Source organism: Vombatus ursinus, unplaced genomic scaffold, assembly GCF_900497805.2.
Source record: "Vombatus ursinus unplaced genomic scaffold, bare-nosed wombat genome assembly UNPS02008961.1, whole genome shotgun sequence".
NCBI lineage: Eukaryota > Metazoa > Chordata > Mammalia > Diprotodontia > Vombatidae > Vombatus > Vombatus ursinus.
The window spans coordinates 10,122,665-10,143,130 of record NW_020948739.1 but is presented as its reverse complement, the minus strand read 5'-3'; the positions used below and the strand labels follow the sequence as shown (position 1 = coordinate 10,143,130).

Below are 20,466 nucleotides of genomic sequence, written 5' to 3'. Positions count from 1 at the left end.
AAACATATTTTCACATTAGTGATGTTATAAGTAAGAATTAGAACCAATAGGAAGAACCATCAGAAAGAGGAAACAAAACTCAACAGAAGAGAAAAAAAAATAGCAAATAGTATGCTTTGATCTGCATTCAAATTCCATAGTTCTTTCTTTGGATGTGGATAGCATTTTCCATCACGAGGTCTTTGGAGATGTCTTAGATCTTTGTGTTGCTGGGAAGGGTTAAGTTTATCGATATTAGTCATCACAGAACATGGCTATTATTGTGTACAACGTTCTCTTGGTTCTGCTCACTTCACTCAGCATCAGACCATACAAGTAGGAAAGATCTAATTGTTAAAGTCATTCATTACATTGAAACTAAATCTGATCTTTATAACTTTCACCCACTGCTCCTGGTTCTGTTGATGTATGAGAGTAAAACTTAAGTTTAATTTGAATATAAAGTTCTGAAGTGGATATACAATCCTATTTGGGAAATCATTATAATTCAAAATATTTCATTATGGCATTCAAGAGCTTTTATACATCTAAAATATTATAATTTTATATAATTGGTAAAAAAATTACAAAGGTCATCTATAAGTACTTATTAAATGACTGTGAACAGTATTATTCTAAATACTGTCAAAAGATTAAGATTCAATACAAGATTTAGAAATCAAGTGACACATTTGTCTTAAACAGGATATATTTTTTAATTTTATTCGTTTACAGGACTTTATTTTTATGGAGATATAGACAAATACAGGACAAGTCTGTGAATTATGTGTACTTACTATAGTGATTCCAAACTTTGGTTTGGGGAAATTGGATGATGTCTCCAATGACATTCAACAAGATATAGGCATACTGCATACTTAAACATCAATTTTGTTTATCTTAGGAGAAAATGAATCATAAAAGTAATATGAAGAACTTTCTAACAGATTTTATGTGTGTTAGGAGGGAACATGCAGTATACCAAAATCAAACTATTTAGTATCAAAACTCCAAAAATTTATTAAGGTTATTACCTTAAAACTTATTATAAACTTAGTAACCATTCAAAATCAAACAAACAAATACGCAAAATAATTCCTTACATCCATAAAGCTCTTTTACATATTGCATCAAACATTACACAAAGTAGAAAGAATCAAATAACCAAGCAAAATGTATTTGCTCCTGTTCCCTTTTGAGTCTGCTTTACTTTCGACTCTTTGTTTTTGTTCTCTTTTTTTCTATATTAACTTTATCCACATTCCACAACTTGCTATTTTACAATGGAGCAAGAAATTGCCTTAAGAATGAATATCCACTTAATTATCCAAATGGCCAAATATAAGCAATGTGAAATCATGGCCATCAGATTCTGGACAAGGAAAAATAAGGGAAGCAATCTATCTTTCCTTCATTTATACAATAAACCTGTCACAAACCTTCAGTTCACTTAGGGCTAAGGCATTGGCATGAAAATACTTTGCTTATCAGCTAAAATAATACCATACCTGCTGCATTCAAGCTCCTCTGGCCACGTGATCCCAAAAGTGTCAATTAGATATTTACAATCAGAGTATACTCTCTCACAAAATTTTCGACAAGGAGGAACCACATGAATTTGCTCAGTGCAGGCTGGCACAAAAGCATTGCAGAGGAAAGTGTCAACATCTGGTGAACAGTGCAGATTTGCTAGAGGGAGAAAAGGCTTTCAACAAAAATAAGAAGATGGTTAGAAATTCTTTAAAAAGACATATTTAACACCTGTTTAAAGTAATCTTTAACCTTTCCTCTCTATGTAACTGTATTTTAAAGAGGTGGTACATTTACTTAACTCTCCTTTAATTCAGTAACTATTTATACAAATGGAACATTTTGTTTTTGTTTTTCATCCAACAACTCTATTCTTGCTGAGAAAAGAAAAGAAAAAAAATCTTTCTTATAACTGAACTATTTATTTTGGAATGTATACAGAGGAGGAAAATGGAGAGCTGAAAATCATATCACTGGATTGGTTGAAGAAACTAGGTGTATTCTGATTGAAAAATGAGAAAATTTAGGGAGAATAAGATAGATGTATTTCAATTACTTGAAGGACTGTCAAGCTGATGTCAGTGGGGATCAAGTTTGTTTACACTGGCTCCAGACTGTAATTCAATTCAAAGAACATTCATTAAACAGGCACTGATGGATGATAGGTTTATTTTTTTATTTTTAGGCAATTGGGGTTAAGTGACTTGCCCAGGGTCACACAGCTAGTAAGTGTCAAGTGTCAAGTGTTTGGTCTGAGGCCAGATTTGAACTCAGGTCCTCCTGACTTCAGGGCTGTTGCTCTTTCCACTGTGCCACCTAGCTGCCCTGATGACAGGTTTAAAAGACAAATGTGATAGCACCCTTGGCCCTTAAAAACCTGAGTTTACAATCTAGTTGGTTAACCGCTTTCCCAATAAATTCAGTGAAGTAAAACAAAGATTCCCCCATTCTCTACTGTTATTTATTCTAGAAATAATAGGATAGCAATAAAACAAGAGAAAGAAATCAAAGGCACAAATATCAGGAAAGAAGAGACAAGATTATAGCTATTTCCAGATGACACAATGGTTTACCTAAAAAATCCCAGGAAATCAGAAAAGAAAAAAATTAATAACATCAATGAACAGCTAGCTAGCGTTTATACAATGCCGTAAGTTGTGCAAAGTGCTACATACACACACACACATGCGCGCGCACACACACACATATATGTATGTATGTATGTATGTATGTATGTGTGTGTGTCTATCATTTGATCCTAACAACAATCCTGGGAAATAGGTGATATTTTTATCTTTATTTTTACAGATAAGGATACTGATGGTGACATTGATAAAATAACTTTGCCAGGGATCAGTGAACTAATAAGTGCCTCAGGCAGGATTTGAACTCAGGGCTTCCAGACTTCAAGTCCAGTACTATTGCATCACTAGCTACCTGAAGTAAAAGTAAAGTAACAAGGAACAAAATATACAAAATCATCAACATTTTTTATAGAAAGAACAAAAACAAGGAGGAAATAACAATAATAGATGGCATCTACCCAGTGCCTTAAGGTTTGCAAAACATTTTACATAAAGACAGATAGGTGGCTTGGTGGATAGAGTGCTGGCCCTGGAGTCAGGAAGACCTGAGTTAAATCTGGCCTCAAATACTTAGTAGCTGTGTGCCCCTGGGCAAGTCACTTAACCTCAGATTGCCTCTGTTCCCTCCACTGTAAAATGAGATATTATCTCAAATGAGATAATAATTGTAAAGTGCCTAGCATAGTGCCTGGCACCATCTAAACCTTAGCTAATATTATTGTTATCTTATCTCATTTGACCCTCATAATAACCCTATCTGGTAGTAGCTATTACTATGTCCATTTTTACACATAAGAAAACTAAGGCTGACATTAGTAAAGTGACTTTGATAGTGGCATCCTTGAGTTTTGAAGTAATGAACAATCTTTCACTAATCTCTGGAAAGGAAATTTCCTAGTTTCCTGGTAATTTGGTATCTGATATCTGGTAATGATGAATCTCCTGAAGGGGAACAGTATCACATTCTACTCCATTAACTATGGATCTGCTTTTAGGCTCCTGGTAATCTCTCATCAGCTCAAATGTATGATCAATTATCATTTCAAGACAGATAACATCCCCTCATATCCCCTAACTGGACTCCCAGACTCTAACCTCTCCCCAGTCCAATCTCATCCTCTACAAAAAGGTAATATTTAAACAGTACAGGTCAAACAACTCCAATGACTCCAGGTTACCTGTATATTCAAATACAAACTCCTCTGTTTGGCATTTAAAGCACTTTACAACCTGGTTTCAACCAATTTTCCAGGCTAGAAACTCCCTTTCACACTGTCTAAAGTCCAGCCAAATTAGTATAACTGTTGTTCCTCACACATGACATTCCATCTCCTTCCCTCTGTATGTCTACCTTGCTGGGAATGCATTCCTCCTCATCTCTGCTTCTCTGATTCCCTAGTTTCCTTCAAAGCTCAGCTCCTATGTGAGATGAGGTCTTTCCTGATTGTCCCACCTACTAGTGTCCCTCCCCCCATTACTTTGTTTTTATTTTGTCTATCCTTATATGCATACGTGTTGTTACCCTGGACAGAATGTAAGCTCCTTAAGAGCAGGGGCTTTCTCACTTTTGTATGCATATCTTCAGTGCCCAGAAAATTGCTGGAAACACAGTAGGCACTTAATAAATGCTTTGTCTTAAAGTATAAGACTGACCATGTCACTTCCCTACTCAATAAATTCCAGCGGCTCCCTATTCTATGTATGGTTAAGCACATAGGAGATATTTAATCCTTACTGACTGACTGATTTAACTACTTTTCTATTGGGAAATGGCATATATGTGTGTACACACACATATACACTCAATATAGCTACACACATATAAATACAAATATACACACACATATATGTATATGTGTATATATATGCATATACATGTAACATTTACACACATGTATATATTCTAATTTTCCCTCTGTGGTAAGTGTCAGACTTATCAGCAATATCTGATAAAAAAAAATTTCCTGTTGGCAATTTCTCCTATCTGCACTGATTTTGCTTCAAAATCTTTATATTTTATGTAACTGAAATTGTCTATTTTATGTTTTATTATCACTTCTATTCCTTATTTTGTTAAGAATGCTCCCACTAGCTACATATGGCCATAAAAGGTACCTACTTCCATGCTCCTCAAATTTCTAAATGATATGACCTTGTAAATTTAGTTTCCATCTTTAAAAAAAATTATTTTAAACTTAAAACATCAAAAAAAGGGTATATCATACACAGCTGAACTTCAAAAGAGGATTCTATATGAAACTATGAATCTCTACTTCAAAACACTTGATTTTGAAACATATATAATAAATTCCTCATATTTCTAATACTGTCCTACTTGTCTGTGTTCCTTCTGAATTTCCTTCAGTTTTAAGTACATTTTTAAAGGAGTGTTATAATGGCCCTCTTTTTTTTTTTCTTGGTATGTAACACTCCCTGGATCCTCCTCTCAATTAACAGAGAGAAAAGGGAGTGGAGGGGGATCTTAAAATAAATAAGTGTAGTCAAACAAAATGAATCAATACAGTGGTCAGGTCCAAAAGTGTATGTCACTGTACCTTGTTTCTGACAATCTGGGTGAAATGGATTAATATTTATAAAAATATAAATTGCCCAGATTAACAGAAGAGGAAATAAAATACTTAACCCCATTTCAGAAAAAGAAATTGAACAAGCCATCAATGAACTCCCTAAGAAAAAATCACCAAGGCCACATGGATTTACAGGTGAACTCTACCAAACATTTACAGGACAATTAATTCCGATACTATATAAACTATTTGGAAAAACAGGAGGAGTCCTACCAAATTCTGTTTATGATAGAAATATGGTACTGATATCTAAACCAGGAAGAGCCAAAACAGAGAAAGAGAGCTATAGACCAAAAATTAATAAAGAAACTGTGACAATATATTCAAAAATAATTCACAATAACAAAGATAAAAATGATTACATCAACAGGTATAGAAAAAAGTTATACTCCCATTGAAAGCATTTTTAAAAATAGTAATAAAAGTAATTTTCCTTTATTATGATTAAAATAATCTGAAACCAAAAGCTATAATTATTTGTTAGAGAAACATAAGAAGCTTTCCCAGTAAGATCCCAGTTTTGTAAAGCAAAGATGCCCACTGTCTCTACTTTTGCTTGACAACACGAGAGAAACGCTAGCTACAGCTATCAGAGAAGTTAAAAAACACGAGACAATAAACATAAACGAGATGAAAGATATGAAAATTATCTCTGATTAAAAATGATCTAAGAACTAGAAGCAAAGAATTATAGAATTTCAAAACTGGACCTCATCAGTTATTTGGTCCAACTTGTACAGTGTTTATTTGAGGACTCCCAAGAACAGGAACCTACTACTTCGTAGACAATCAATTACATTTTGGGATAACTCTAATTATAATGAAGTTTCCCCCTACATGAAGCCTAAATTCTCTTCTTTGTAAGTTTGATCCATTATTCCTTCCTGATTCTTCCTGTTAGGGAGTGTTCTGTTCTTCAAACTAAAAATCTCTAATTATTTTGTCCAATCTTTATAGGCCTTTCAACACTGATTGTCCTCCTGTGGATAAACTCTCCTTGATCAATGTCCTTCTTAAAATGTGGCAACCAGCCTTGAATACCACTACTGTAAATGTGGTTGAATCAGGGCAAAGGACAATTGAACTACTAGCTTTTTTGGCTGCTACATTGACTCTTGTTAAGCTTACAGTCCATCAAAATACTCAATCTTTTTCAGATAAATTGCTGAGTCTCTCCTAACATACTTATAAATTTTCTGAATCCAAGAATAAGACTACATCTAATCCTATTAAATTTCATCTTAATTGATTTGGTCCAATGTCCTAGACTTGGTCAAGGACCTTTCAGAATTCTAACTCTGTCAACTAGTACCTTATCAATCCCTCTCAACTTTGTATTATCTGAAAATTTAATAATCATGTTGTCTATCCCTTTACCCAAGACATTGACATAAAGGTCAAATGGCACAGGTTCATATCCAATTCTAGACACTCCACTGGATATATCCTTATATGACCAGAGAAACAATGAAACAGATAATTGATAACCAGCGAAGAGGCAGGATACCAAAAAAAAAACTACAAAACCACCAACTTTTCTGTATATTGCTAAAAAATAATCCTTGAGAAAAAGAATGGAAAAAAGTTCCCTTTAAGAAAACAACAAAATGTATAATATTAAGAGATCTGACCTACCAAGGTATACACAGGAATTAAATAAATTCAACTACAAAGCAATTTTTATATAAAGACAGTTATAAACAAAGAGATACTAGATGCTTATTGGTCGGGTCAAAATATTGTTATATTACCCAAATTACTCTGTAGACTTAGTGCTATCCCATTGAAATTATCAAAGAGATGTTGCATAAAAAGAGATGAAATAACAGTTAAATACATTTCAAGGAATAAAAACTCAAGAATTTCAAGGGACAATAATAATGGAAAAGCTAAGAGGCTAGCAAGCTTGGGGTTACCAGATCTATACTACAAAGCAATAATTTTCTTTTTTTAAAAAAATCACTGTGGTATCACCATACCCATTTCCATACTGCTTAATCAGTAGACCTGATTGACTGATGATCTGCTTGCCTGTTTTCACTTAACTGGCTTATCACCATCCGTTCCGTGATGATTATGTATCACTATCTGTTCCATCATTTGTTTGGAGATTCTTGAACACACAATGATGAAGAGTGTGTTGAGCTCGGTGCAGTTGGTGCATGATCTTCTTGATGTGGAAGCAGGGGAGTCCCTTGTGCTGATTTTGAATGCATGAAGGAGATATTGGTCTGAATCCTCTTGACCTTTATGTCAAGACTCTTGAACTTCATTTCTATAAATCGAGACAAGTTGTTCAACAATGTTTTCACATCGTCAAGTTTGTCCATTAATTGATTCTAAAGCTCTTTAAGATCATATGAGATGCTACCACTTGAAAGCTCATTTTCTTGTCTCTTTCTTTTGGTTCTGGTCTTCTTTTGTTGGGGTTTGTCCTTTATTACAAATTATTCTGGAGTTTGCTCCTCCTTGGTTCCAATGAGAGGAATAGGTCTTGGCACTTTGACACCTGGAATTCCCTCAGGGAAAGCTAGAAGAGTGCTAGATTGAGGATTTCGAGGTTGAGATGTGCCCTGAGATGCAAGATGGTGAGATGTGGATTTGGGTGTGTGTCTGACAGAAGGCTGCGAGGTGTAGGTGACTGCTAGTCAGACACCTTGATGAGAGTCACCTAGTTCAGTTTTTTAGTCAATTACGTCAGAAGTGGATCCAGGTGACTCATCACAGTGTTGTTTCTTGGTGCCCATGGTCGCATCAACGATCTCAGGTGTAACTCTACAGGTTCATAAACATTTCATTGCTCCTCGGTGAATGTTGACTTGCCCTTCTTACACAGTTTCTGTTTAAATGCATCATGGAGTTAAGTCTCAGGTATGCTTCCCAGTATTAGGCGCCCTTGCCAGTAGTTTTTCATAGTAGAGTTGGTCTCTCTGGAGAGGTACAGTGCTACTGACGCTAACTTGGGAAACACAGATTGCACTATTTGAGTGCAAACAGGGTGATGCATTGCTTTTGTATAAGGAAACCACTCACACTACTCTAGATGGGCCCATGCATCTCTAAACATGGTGATTTCATCTATCATACCAGGAAGTGGGATTAGTGCAGAGTCAAACTCTTTAAGGAATATGTTTATAGCAACCTGAGTTTTCATTTGTACTTCTCTTGCCACCATATGAACTTGAACCATCAATGAACTAGCTGGTCCTGTGACCTTGGTTGAAAGAATGGAGATAAGTACATCATGACACCAAGTACAGGTTGACATAATAGCAACATGGGTGGAGATATCAAGCTGCATGTAATCTGAATACATGACACTGAATACTGCTGTCGCCTTAAATGCACTGTATCTTATCTACTGCTCATACATCTGAATTATCCCAAGAAATCTAGAAATAATGCAATAAAAATATGTATTGCTGCATAGTATAATCCAGGGGCCTCAAGGCCACACGTGGCCTTCTAGGTCCTTGGGTGCAGCCTTTTGACTGAATACAAGTTTTATAGAACAAATCCTTTTATTAAGGGGATTTGTGCTGTGAAGTCTGGATTTAGTGAAAGGGCCGTACTTGAGGACCTAGAGGGCTATATGTTGCCTCTAGGCCATAGGTTCCCCACTGCTGGTCCAAGACAGTAGGAGGCATCATGAGGAATACCTCTGATGTAGCATTGTCCATGCCATAATCATCAGGTAACCAGGGAACTGGAATGCCATCAGATTTCTTTGGAAACTCAGGCACATCAAAGCTCTTGCGCAAAAGCTGGCATTATTCTGCAGACTATGTAGGTACATATTGTCATAATGGCATACTTTTTTCTGACTTCATCACTGCATAATATAAGAAGTGCTGGTAGATGTTCTCTCATTGCTAGAGCAACATGCTCAATTTCTAGACCATGTATAAGGAGACTCTTTTTCCTAAGCTTAGTCAGTCCAACTTAGGGACATGACTTGATATATAAGGGCTTTTCTCCAAAAGCAATAATTTTCAAAACTATTTAATACTGAATTTAAAAATAAAAAAGTATAAAATCAATCAATGAAACAGGACAAACAATACCTAGAAATGAATGCATAGGGCATGACTACTGTTCAACAAGCCCAAGATCACAAATTACCAGGGAAGGGATGCCTTTTTCAACAAAGCTCTTGGGAAAACTGAAAGGCTGTCTGGCAAAAAAAAAAAAAGTCATTATCATAATCTATATACCATAATTCAAAACGGACAGAAAAGAACCAAAAGCTGTATATTTCAAAATTATGAAGGGAGAAATTTGTAATAAAAGAACAGAAACAGCCAAAAAAGACAAAATAGATAAGTTTCATAATAAAAATTGTAAAGTTTTTCCACAAATAAAACTAATGTATTTAGAATCAAAAATAAAGATACACATTAGGAAAAATATTTTGACATTAATTATCTCTAATCAGAGTATAACGTCCAAATAGAGAATTGACAGATATATAAAATTAAAAACACTTCCCAAAAGACAAGCAGTCAAAAGGACATAACCACTTTTAAAAAAAAATACAAAAATTGAAGGAATTAGAATAGGCAAAGAAGAAACAAAGCTATCACTCTTTGCAGATGATATGATGATATACTTAGAGAATCAAGTAAACAACTACTTGAAATAATAAACAACTTTAGCAAAGTTGCAGGATACAAAGTAAGCCCACATAAATCATCGGCACTTCTATACATTACTAACAAAGACCAACCGCAAGAGATAGAAAGAAAAATTCCATTTAAAGTTACTGTAGACGTTATAAAATATTTAGGAGTCTACCTACTGAAACAAACCCAGGAACCATACGAACACAATTACAAAACACTTTTCACACAAATAAAGCCAGATCTAAATAACTGGAAAAACATCAGTTGCCCATGAGTAGGCAGAGCTAATGTAATAAAAATGACAATTACACCTAAATTAATTTACTTATTTTAGTGCCATACCAATCAAACTACCAAAAAATTATTTTATAGAGTTAGAAAAAATAATAACAATTCATCTGGAAGAACAAAAGGTCCAGAATATCAAGGGAATTAATGAAAAGAAATGCTAGGGAAGATGGCCTAGCCATACCAGATCTTAAATTGTATTATAAAGCAGCAATCATCAAAACTACTTGGTACTGGCTAAGACATAAGAGTGGTAGATCAGTGCAATAGGTTGGTACACAAGACACAGTAATCAATGACTACAGTAATTTACTGTTTGATAAACCCAAAGACCCCAGCTTCTGGGATAAGAACTCATTATCTGACAAAAACTGCCAGGAAAAAACTGGAGAATAGTATGGCAGAAACTGGGCATAGACCAACATCTTACACCACACATCAAACTAAAGTCAAAATGGGTACACAAGTTAGATACAAAGGCTGATACTATAAGCAAACTGGGAGAGCAAGGAATAGTTTACCTATCAGATTTACAGAGAACAGAAGAATTTATGACCAAACAAGAGATAGAGAACATTTTGAAATGCAAAATGGATAATTTTGATTACATCAAATTGAAAAGCTTTTACAAAACAAAGCCAATGCAACCAAGATTAGGAGGGAAGCAGAAAACTGGGAACGAATTTCACAACCAGTGTTTCTAGAAAAGACCTCATTTCTAAAACATATAAAGAACTAGGTCAAATTTTTAAGAATACAAGTCATTCTCCAATTGATAAATGGTCAAAGGACATGAACAGGCAGTTTTCAGAGGAAGAAATTAAAATTATCTATAGTCATACGAAAAAATGGTCTAAATCACTATTGATTAGAGAAATGCAAATCAAAATAACTCTGAGGTACCACATCAGACCTATCAGTTTGGCTAACGTAATAAAACAGGAAAATGATAAATGTTGGAGAACATGTGGGAAAATTGGAAGACTAATAATGCATTGTTGGTGGAGTTATGAACTGATCCAGCCATTTTGGAGAGCAATTTGTAACTATGCCCAAAGGGCTATAAAAATGTGCATACCCTTTGACTCAGCAATACCACTTCTAGGGCTGTATCCCAAAGAGATCATAAAAACAGGAAAAATGGGGGGAAAATGGGACCCACATGTACAAAAATATTTATAACAGCTCTTTCTGTGGTGGCCAAGAATTGGAAATTGAGGTGATGCCATCAACTGAGGAATGGCTAAACAAGTTGTGGTATATGAATGTAATGGAATACTATTGTGCTATAAGAAATGATGAACAGCTGGACTTCAGAAAAACCTCAAAGACTTGTATGGATTGATGCTTAGTGAAGTGAGCAGAACCAGGAGAACACTGTACACAGTAACAGCCACACTGTGCGATGACTAACTTTGATAGACTTAGCTCTCCTCAGCAATGCAAGGATCTAAGACATCTCCAAAAGGCTCATGATGGAAAATGTTATCCACATCCAGTCTGAATGGAGATTGAAACATACTATTTGCAGTCCTTTTCTTTTGTTATTTTGTTTTGTTTCTTCTTTCTTGTGGTTCCTCCTATTGGTTCTAATTCTTCTTTACAACATGACTAATGTGAAAATATGTTTAATAGAAATATATATATAGAACCTATACCAGATTGCACACCATCTTGGGGAGGGAGGAGGGAAGAGACGGGGAGAAAATTTAAAACTCAAAAGCTTATGGAAGTGAATGCTGAAAACAAAAAATAAATTAATTAAAAAAACAAATAAATACAAATGATCAATCATCCAAAAAAATTTCAAAATTATTAATAAGGGAAATGCAAATTAAGAAGACCCTGGGGAAATGGTGGCACGTTAGGACCTAGAGAAGCCTAAATCCTCCACAGACATGTACATTAAAGCTCTAAAAATTCATAAGAATGAAAAAAAAATCTTAAGAGAATCATCTAATTCCTCTTTCCTATCCAGGACTATACACAGACTACCAGAATCCTTTGGAAGCTCTGAGCAAAGACAGTAAGCTAGGATGGGTGGAAAGCACAGTTTGAAGTAAAATGCTCTCATCACAGAAGACAAGGCCAGAATGGTACCCACTATAAGAAAATCTAGGGTCTCAGCCAGAGCAAAAGGCCAGAGAAGTTCCAGTGACCCTAGCCACGACAGGAAGTAGAGCCAAAGTAGCAGCCAGTACATGGTAACTCAGGAGCCCTAGCAGAAGACAAAGCCTTAATATCCAGGCAGCATGACCCCTATCCAGATTCCTAGAAGTCTGTGCCAAATCTACCAACTAGACAGACAGCCCAGGCCTGAACCCCAGCAAGAGGCAAGGTGAAAATTCCTACATAAAGCAGAACCTAGTCTTCCAAGATGGTGAATTCAGAATCAAGCAAGGCCTACACCATCATCCAGTATAGGAACAGGCACAAGCCAACAATCCAAAAACTGAGGTTGGAGAGAAGAGTAAATAGAAAAAAAAAACCACCTAATATAATGAAGAAATACAGTGTACTGAAAGAAGTTTAAGGGTAAACCCAGAAGTGAATAACTCCACAAGTCCAAGTAGAATCTCAGAGCAAAGAATGCCCAAACCACAAAGATTACAAAAATACCTCAAAGAAATTAAACAAGAGATAAAACATGGAATGACTAGAGAAGGAAGAATTGCAGCGTATTAATACCTTAGACAGTGGTAAACCTTACCCAAGATCTGAATGCTCTGAAAATTGTAATGGTCTAAATAGAAAAAATCACTATGAAAATCTCTATGAAACAGTAAAACAAAATCAAGATATTAAAGAAAAAAGAGGAAAGTATATATTATAAAAACAATTGATTTAGAACATGGTTCAAAAATAATATAATATATTATATAAGATAATATAAGAATCAAAGGACTACCTAAAAATCATAACTGAAAACAAATCTTGCATACAATATTTCAAGAAATGATTAAGTGAAGAAACAATTGCCCAAATCTCATAGAAGCAGAGCACAAAGAGAAAATAGAAGAATCCAGTGGTTACCTCCTAAAAGAAAACCCCCAGCAAAGTCATACCTAGAATCCAGAGCTTCCAAGGCAAAGAAAAAAAAACATAAACAGCTAGAAAGAAAGAGTTCAAGTGCTAAGGAGCCACAGTCTGGATCACACAAAACTTTTTGGTAGCAATTGCCATTACACAAAAGGGAGGAAAACAAAAAGTTCTACCTTCAAAAGATAAAGGCTTATAGTCATGAATAATCTACATGGCAAAACTGAGCACTCATATAGGAGAAAAAGTGGACCTTTAGCTAAATAATATTTCTAAGTAGTCCTGACAAAAAGATTGCTTTGAAATGGAAACAGGGGACAAGATAAAGAAAGGAAAGCACACAGTTTTGATCAATTGGATGGATCTAAGTAAGGAGGAATGTTTACTTGCTAATAGGTGGAGAAGAAACAAGCATACTCTCAGAACCTGATAAGGGACATTGTTTTTCAGTCATTCAGTTATGTCTGTCTCTTCTTGACCTCATGGACCAAAGCACACTAGGCCCTTTTATTCTCCACTATCTCCCAAAGTCTGTTCAAGTTCATTGCTTCATATGCAACTATCTGTCCATCTCATCCTCTGCCGCCCCCTTCTCCTTTGGCCTTCAATCTTTCCCAACATCAGGGTCTTTTCCCATGAGTCCTGTCTTCTAGTTATGTGGCCAGAGTATTTCAGCTTCAGTATGTGAACTTCCAATGAACAGTCTGAATTAATTTCTTTAAATATTGACTGATTTGATCTCCTTGCTGTCCAAGGAATCTCAAAAGTCTTCTACAGGCACCACAATTTGAAAGCATCAATTCTGGGCACTCAGCTTTTCTTATAGTTCAACTCTCACAACCATATATTACTATTGGAAAAACCACAGCTTCAGCTATATGGACCCTTTGGTCCATATATGGTTGGCAAGGTGATGTTTCTGCTCTTCAGCACACTGTCCAGATTTGCCATAGCTTTCCTTCCAAGTAGCGAGTCACCATCTGTAGTGATCTTTGAACACAAGAAAAAAAAAATCTGACATTGCTTCCATTTCTTCTCTCTCTAGTTGCCAGGAAGTGGTGGGACCTATTGCCATGATCTCAATTTTTTAACGTTAGGCTTGAAGTCAGTTTTTACATTCTCCTCTTTTATTCTCATCAAGAAGCTTCTTAATTCATCACTTTCTGCCATCAGAGTAGTATCATCTGCATGTCTGAGATTGTTGACACTTCTCCTGGAAACATTAATTCTAGTTTTTTATTCATCCAGTCTGGAATTTCACATGATACACTCTGTATATAATAAATAAGAAGACAACATATAGCCTTGCTGTACTCTTCTTCCAATCTTAAACCAATCAGTTGTTCCATGTTCAGTTCTAACTTTTGCTTTTTCACCCACAAACAAATTCCTCAGGAGACAATAAGATGAACTGGTAATCCCATCTCTTCAAGGATTTGCCATATTTTGTTGTGAACCACACAGTCAAAAGCTTTGGTGTAATCAATGAAGCAGAAGTAGATGTTTTTCTGGAACTCTCTTGCTTTCTCCACAATCCAGCTAATGTTGGCAATTTGGTCTCTACTTCCTCTGCCTTTTGAAAAACAACCTATACTTCTAACAATTCTCAGTTCACATACAGCTGAGGCCTAGCTTGCAGAGTCTTAAGTATAACCTTCTTGGAGTGTTAAACGAGCATAATCGTTCAGTAATTTGAACATTCCTTGGCATTGCTCTTCTTTAGGATTGGAATGTAAATTGATCTTTTCTAATCAAGTGACCACTGTTGAGGTTTCCAAATTTGCTAGGATATTGAGTGCAGCACTTTAACAGCAACAGCTCAGCTGGAATTTCATCACCTCCACTGGCTTTAGAGTTAGTAATGTTTGCTAAGGCCCACCTGACTTAATTCTCCAGGATGTCTGGCTCTAGGTTGGTAACCGCACCATTGTGGTTATCAGTGATGTGAAGATCTTTCTCACATGGTTCTTCTGTATATTCTTGCCACCTCTTCCTAATCTCTTCTGCTTCTGTTAAGTCTCTACCAGTTTTTTTTTTAATCATGCCCATTTTTGCACAAAACATTCCCTTGATTCTCTAATTTTCTTAATGAGATCTCTCATCTTTCCCATTCTATTGTTTTCTAATATTTTTCCACATTGCTCATTTAAGAAGACCTTTTTATCTCTCCTTACTATTCTCTGGAATTCTGCATTCAGTTGGGTATATCTTTCCCTTTGTTTTTTCCTTTTTGCTTTTCTTCTCAGCTATTTGTAAAGCCTCAGACAGCCATTTTCCTTTCTTGCTCTTCTTTTTCTTTTGAATGTTTTTGATGCTGCCTCCTGCACAATATTGAGAAATTCTGTCCATAGTTCTTCAGGCACTCTATCTACCAAATTTAATCTCTTAAATGTATTCATCACGTCTACTTCATATTCATAAGATTATTTAGGTCATACCTATACACTCTGATGGTTTTCCCTACTTTCTTCAATTTAAGTCCGAATTTTGCAATAATATCAGAGCCACAGTCACTTCCAGGTCTTGTTTTAACTGATCACAAGAGCTTTTTGATCTTTGGCTGCAAAGTATATAATCAATCTGATTTCAATATTGAACATCTGGTGATGTCCATGTGTAGAGTCATCCTTTGGGTTGTCAAAAAAAAGTGTTTGCTATAACCAGCAAGTTATCTCGACAAAACTCTGTTAGTGTCTGCCCTGTTTCATTTTGTACTCCAAGGCCAAACTTGCCTATTATTCCAATTATCTTTTGATTTCTTACTTTAGTATTCCAACCGCCTATAATTAATGTGTCATCTTTTTTGTTTGTTTATTTCTACAAGGTGTGATAGGGCTTCATAGACTTAATCAACTTGAGTCTCTTTGGCATCAGTGGTTGGAGCATAGACTTGTATTACTGTGATGCCAAATGGTTTGCCTTGGATTTGAATAGACATCATTCTGTCATTTTTTAGATTAGACAAGGGTCACAGAGAATTAGTTGAGAGAAGCAGAGGACCTGGGGGTGGTTTTGTCCTGTTTTGATGGTCTTAAAAGAAGAAGAAAATAAGAAAGATAGGAGACTATACTGGGGAAGAAAGAAATAACAGGGGAAAGGAACTCTATCTCACATAACAGGCCTGAGATGAACAGTATATAAATACATAGGAAGGGATGGAGCAAATGGAATTCCATGAACCTTGCTTCCATCTGAACTCAATAAAAGAAGGTTAAATACACACATGCATAAAATACATTAAAATACATAAAAAAGACATAAAAATGCATTAAACTCAACAGGGAAATAAGTGGGGTCAGAGCAAGGGGAGGGGAGTATGAGGAAGGCAGGATATGTAAAAAAGTGCTCAAAAGCAAACAATAAAAACCCTCCAACATCAAAGGGGTAGTGGAGAAACTGAAAGGGAGATTGGAAGGAAAGAAAGAAGGAGAAGTGAAGAAAGGCAACTGAATAGAAACATCAAATGTATACATCTCAAGTGTTAAGCAAATTACTCTTTAATGATTACATCTTTGAGAAGAAAAAGTACTTAAGGATAACATGGAATGTGAGTGAGATGAACCTATCCATGATAGCAAAAGGGATTAGAAAGCAGAATCCAATAATGTTAATTAAAAAACATACATGAAACATATTCATGCAGAGTTAAAATGAGGGTCTGGAGCACAATCTATTATCCTTTATGTGAATAAAAAAAACGGGTTTAGCAATCACAATTTCTAACAAAGCTACAGTAAAAATAAAATAAACTGGAAAACACAGTGTGCTTAAAGGCACTATAGATAATGAATCATTATCAACACTTAAAAAATATGTACTGAACATCTAGTATCTAAATATTGAATAAAAATTTATTTGAATTATATGGAAAAATACATGATAAAGCTTTAATGGTGGGGTCCTCAATATACCTCTTTCAAACTTAAATGAATCTGAGAAAAAAAAATAAAGAAAAAGGCAAATACCTGAATAAAACATTTGGAAAATGAAAGAAGATAGCTCCCTGGAGACTACTGAATGGTAACAGAAAGGAGTTTACATATTTCTCAGACATGCATTGCACCTTTACAAAATCTGACCACATATTGGGACCAAACAACCTCACAAATAAATGCAAAAAACAGAAATACTAAGTACATCCTTTACTGAATGTGATGCATTAAAAATGATATTTAATAAATAAAGTTTTAACTGAAGTTTAAATAACACAATCCTGAAGAATGTGTAAGTTAAAGAACAAATCAAGGAAACAATAGAAATTTCATTTTTTAAAATGATATTGATGAGATACCATGTCAAAACTTAGAGGAAAGACAAATCAAATCGGGCATGCAATGAACAAAAATTCAAAAATATTAAGGGAAATAATGAAAACAGAAACCAAGAGAGCCTAGCAGTGCCAGGTTTCCAATTAAAAACATTTGATAGTAGTTAAAAAAAAGAGATCAATCAGAACAGATCACATATACAACACACAGAAGCAAATAATATAGTGCTTGATAAACACAAAGACCCTAGTTATTAGGATAAGGACTCACTATCTGACAAAAACTGTGGGGAAAACTGGAAAGTTTTCTGGTATAAAGTCTGGTAGATATTAGGTATAGACCAACATCTCACATCATCCACCAAGATAAGCTCCAAGTAAATATATGGAAACATAAAAAGGGACATCATAAACAAATTATAAGAGTAAAGAAGAAATTACCTTTCTGATTTATGGATAAGGAAGAGATCATGACCAAATAAAGATAGAAAAGCTCACAAAAAATAGACAATTTTGATTATATAAAATTTTAAAGTTTTGGGAAAAAAATAAAACCAATTCAGTTAAAATTAGAAAAGAAACAGGTAACAGGGGAAGGAGATGGGGAAGAGAAATCTCTGCAGCAAATTTTTCTAACTAAAGTTTCATATGCATGATATATAAGGAACAGATTTAAAATTTTAAAAACTATACCCTACACTACCAACAAAACCTAGCAGGAAGAGATAGGAAGAGAAATCTCATTTAAACTAACTGCAAACAATATAAAATACTTGGGAGTCTACCTGCCAAGACAAACCTGGGGATTATATGAACATAATAACAAAACACTTTTCACAGAAATAAAGACAGATCTAAACAACTGGGGAACTATTAATTGCTCATGGGTAGTCTGCGCCAATATAATAAAATGATAATTCTTCCTAAGTTAATTTGTTTATTCAATTCCATACCAATCAAACTACCAAAGAATTATTTTATAGAGCTAGAAAAAAAAAATAGTAACAAGTCACCTGGAAGAACAAAAGGTCAAAAATATCAAGGGAATCAATGATTAAAAAAAAAGTGAAGGAAGGCAGCCCAGCAGTTCCAGATTTCAAACTAGGCAGTAATCATCAAAACAGTCAGGTATGTCTAAGAAATAGAATGGTGGATCAGTGGAATAGATTAGGTACACAATATATAGTAGGACAAGACCATAGCAATCTAGTGTTTGAAAAATCCAAAAATTCAAGCTTTTGGGGTAAGAACTCAATATTTGCCAATTTGGAAAGTAGTCTGGAAGAAACTAAGCATAGACCAACAGCTCACACCATATACCAAGATAGGGTCAAAATGGATAAATAATTTAGACATAAAAGGTGTTACCATAAGTAAATTAGGGGAATACGGGAAAACATACTGTCAGCTCTATAGACAAGGGAAGAGTTTATGACCAAACAAGAGACAGAGATTACAAGAAGTAAAACAGACAATTTTGATTACGTGAAATTAAAAAGCTTTTACACAAACAAAATTAATGCAGCCAAAATTAGAAGGAAAACAAGAAACTGGGGTGAAAAAGTTGTGACAAGTTTCTCTGATAAAGGCCTCATTCCTCAAATATATAGAGAACCGAACCAATTTATAAAAATAAGAGCCATTTCCCACGTGATAAATGGGGATGAACAGGTAATTTTCAGAAGAAGAAATCAAAGCTATCAATAGTTACATGAAAAAATGCTCCAAATCACTACTAATTAGAGAAATGCAAATTAAAACAATTCTGAGATACCACCACACACATATCAGATTGACTAACATGATAGAAAAGGAAAATGACAAATGCTAGAGGGGATGTGGAAAAACTGGGACCCTAATGCACTGTTGGTGGAATTATGAACTAGTCTAACCATTCTAGAGAATAATCTGGAACTACTCCCAAAGGGTTATCAAATTATGCATGCCCTTTGCAATACCACTACTAGGTCTGTATCTCAAAGAGATCAAAGAACAGGGGAAAGGGCCTATTTGTACAAAAATATTGATAATAGTGCAAAGAATTGGAAACTGAGAGGATGTCTATCAACTGGGGAATGGCTGAACAAGTTGAGGTATATGATTGTAATGGAATACTCTTGTGCTATAAGAAATGATGAGCAGGATGATTTTAGGAAAATCTGGAAAGACTTACATGGACTGATGCTGAGTGAAGTGAGCAGAACAAATAACATGTTGCTATAAGATATGACAAGCAAAATGGTTTCAGGAAACCCTGAGAAGATTTATAGAAACTCATGTAAAGTGAAGTGAGCAAAATAAGAACATTGTACATAGTAATAACAACAATAAGAATGATCATCTATGAAAGACTTGGCTACTCTGATCAAGACAATGATCCAACACAATTCCAAAGGACCCACGATAAAAAATGCTATCCACCTTCTGAGAACTGATGAAATGTGAATGCAAATTGAAACATAGTTTTTTGACTTTATTTTTGTTTTATTTTGTTTGTGTTTTCTTTTGCAACATGGCTAATATGGAAATGTTTGGCATGACCTCACATGAACATTCAAAATCAAAGTGCTTGCCTTCTCAAGGAGAGGGAAGAAGCAGGAGGGAGGGAGAATTTGGAATGCAAACTTTTAAAAAATGATTGTTAATTTTTTTTACATATAACTGAGAAATATTTAACAAAATAATTTTTTTAAAAAAGAGCCATTTCTCAACTGATAAATGGTCAAAGGATACACACAGGCAATTTTCTTTTCTTTTTCTTTTTTTTTTTGGCTAGGCAATGGGGTTAAGTGAATTGCCCAGGGTCACACAGCTAGTAAGTATTATGTGTCTGAGGCTGGATTTGAACTCAGGTCCTCTTGAATCCAGAGCCAGTGCTCTATCCATTGTGCCACCTAGCTGCCCATCACACAGGCAATTTTCAAAGGAATACATGTAAGACATCAACAACAATATTTAAAAAATGCTCCACATCACTAAAAATTCAAGGAATTCAAACTAAAGCTACTCTGAGGTTCCACCTCATATCCATCTGATCATTGAAGATCTTCAAAAAGAAAAATGACAAT

General features: G+C 35.0%; 1 protein-coding gene across 2 annotated transcripts in view; it reads right to left on the bottom strand.

Annotated features, from left to right (window-relative positions):
• Positions 1-20,466, bottom strand: part of FZD6 (frizzled class receptor 6) — a 62,869-nt gene that overhangs the window by 28,121 nt on the left and 14,282 nt on the right. For both annotated transcript variants that reach the window (XM_027849969.1, XM_027849970.1), the window contains exon 3: positions 1,488-1,684. In XM_027849969.1, the coding sequence (XP_027705770.1) occupies positions 1,488-1,684 (197 nt within the window). The remainder of the gene's footprint in view (positions 1-1,487; positions 1,685-20,466) is intronic.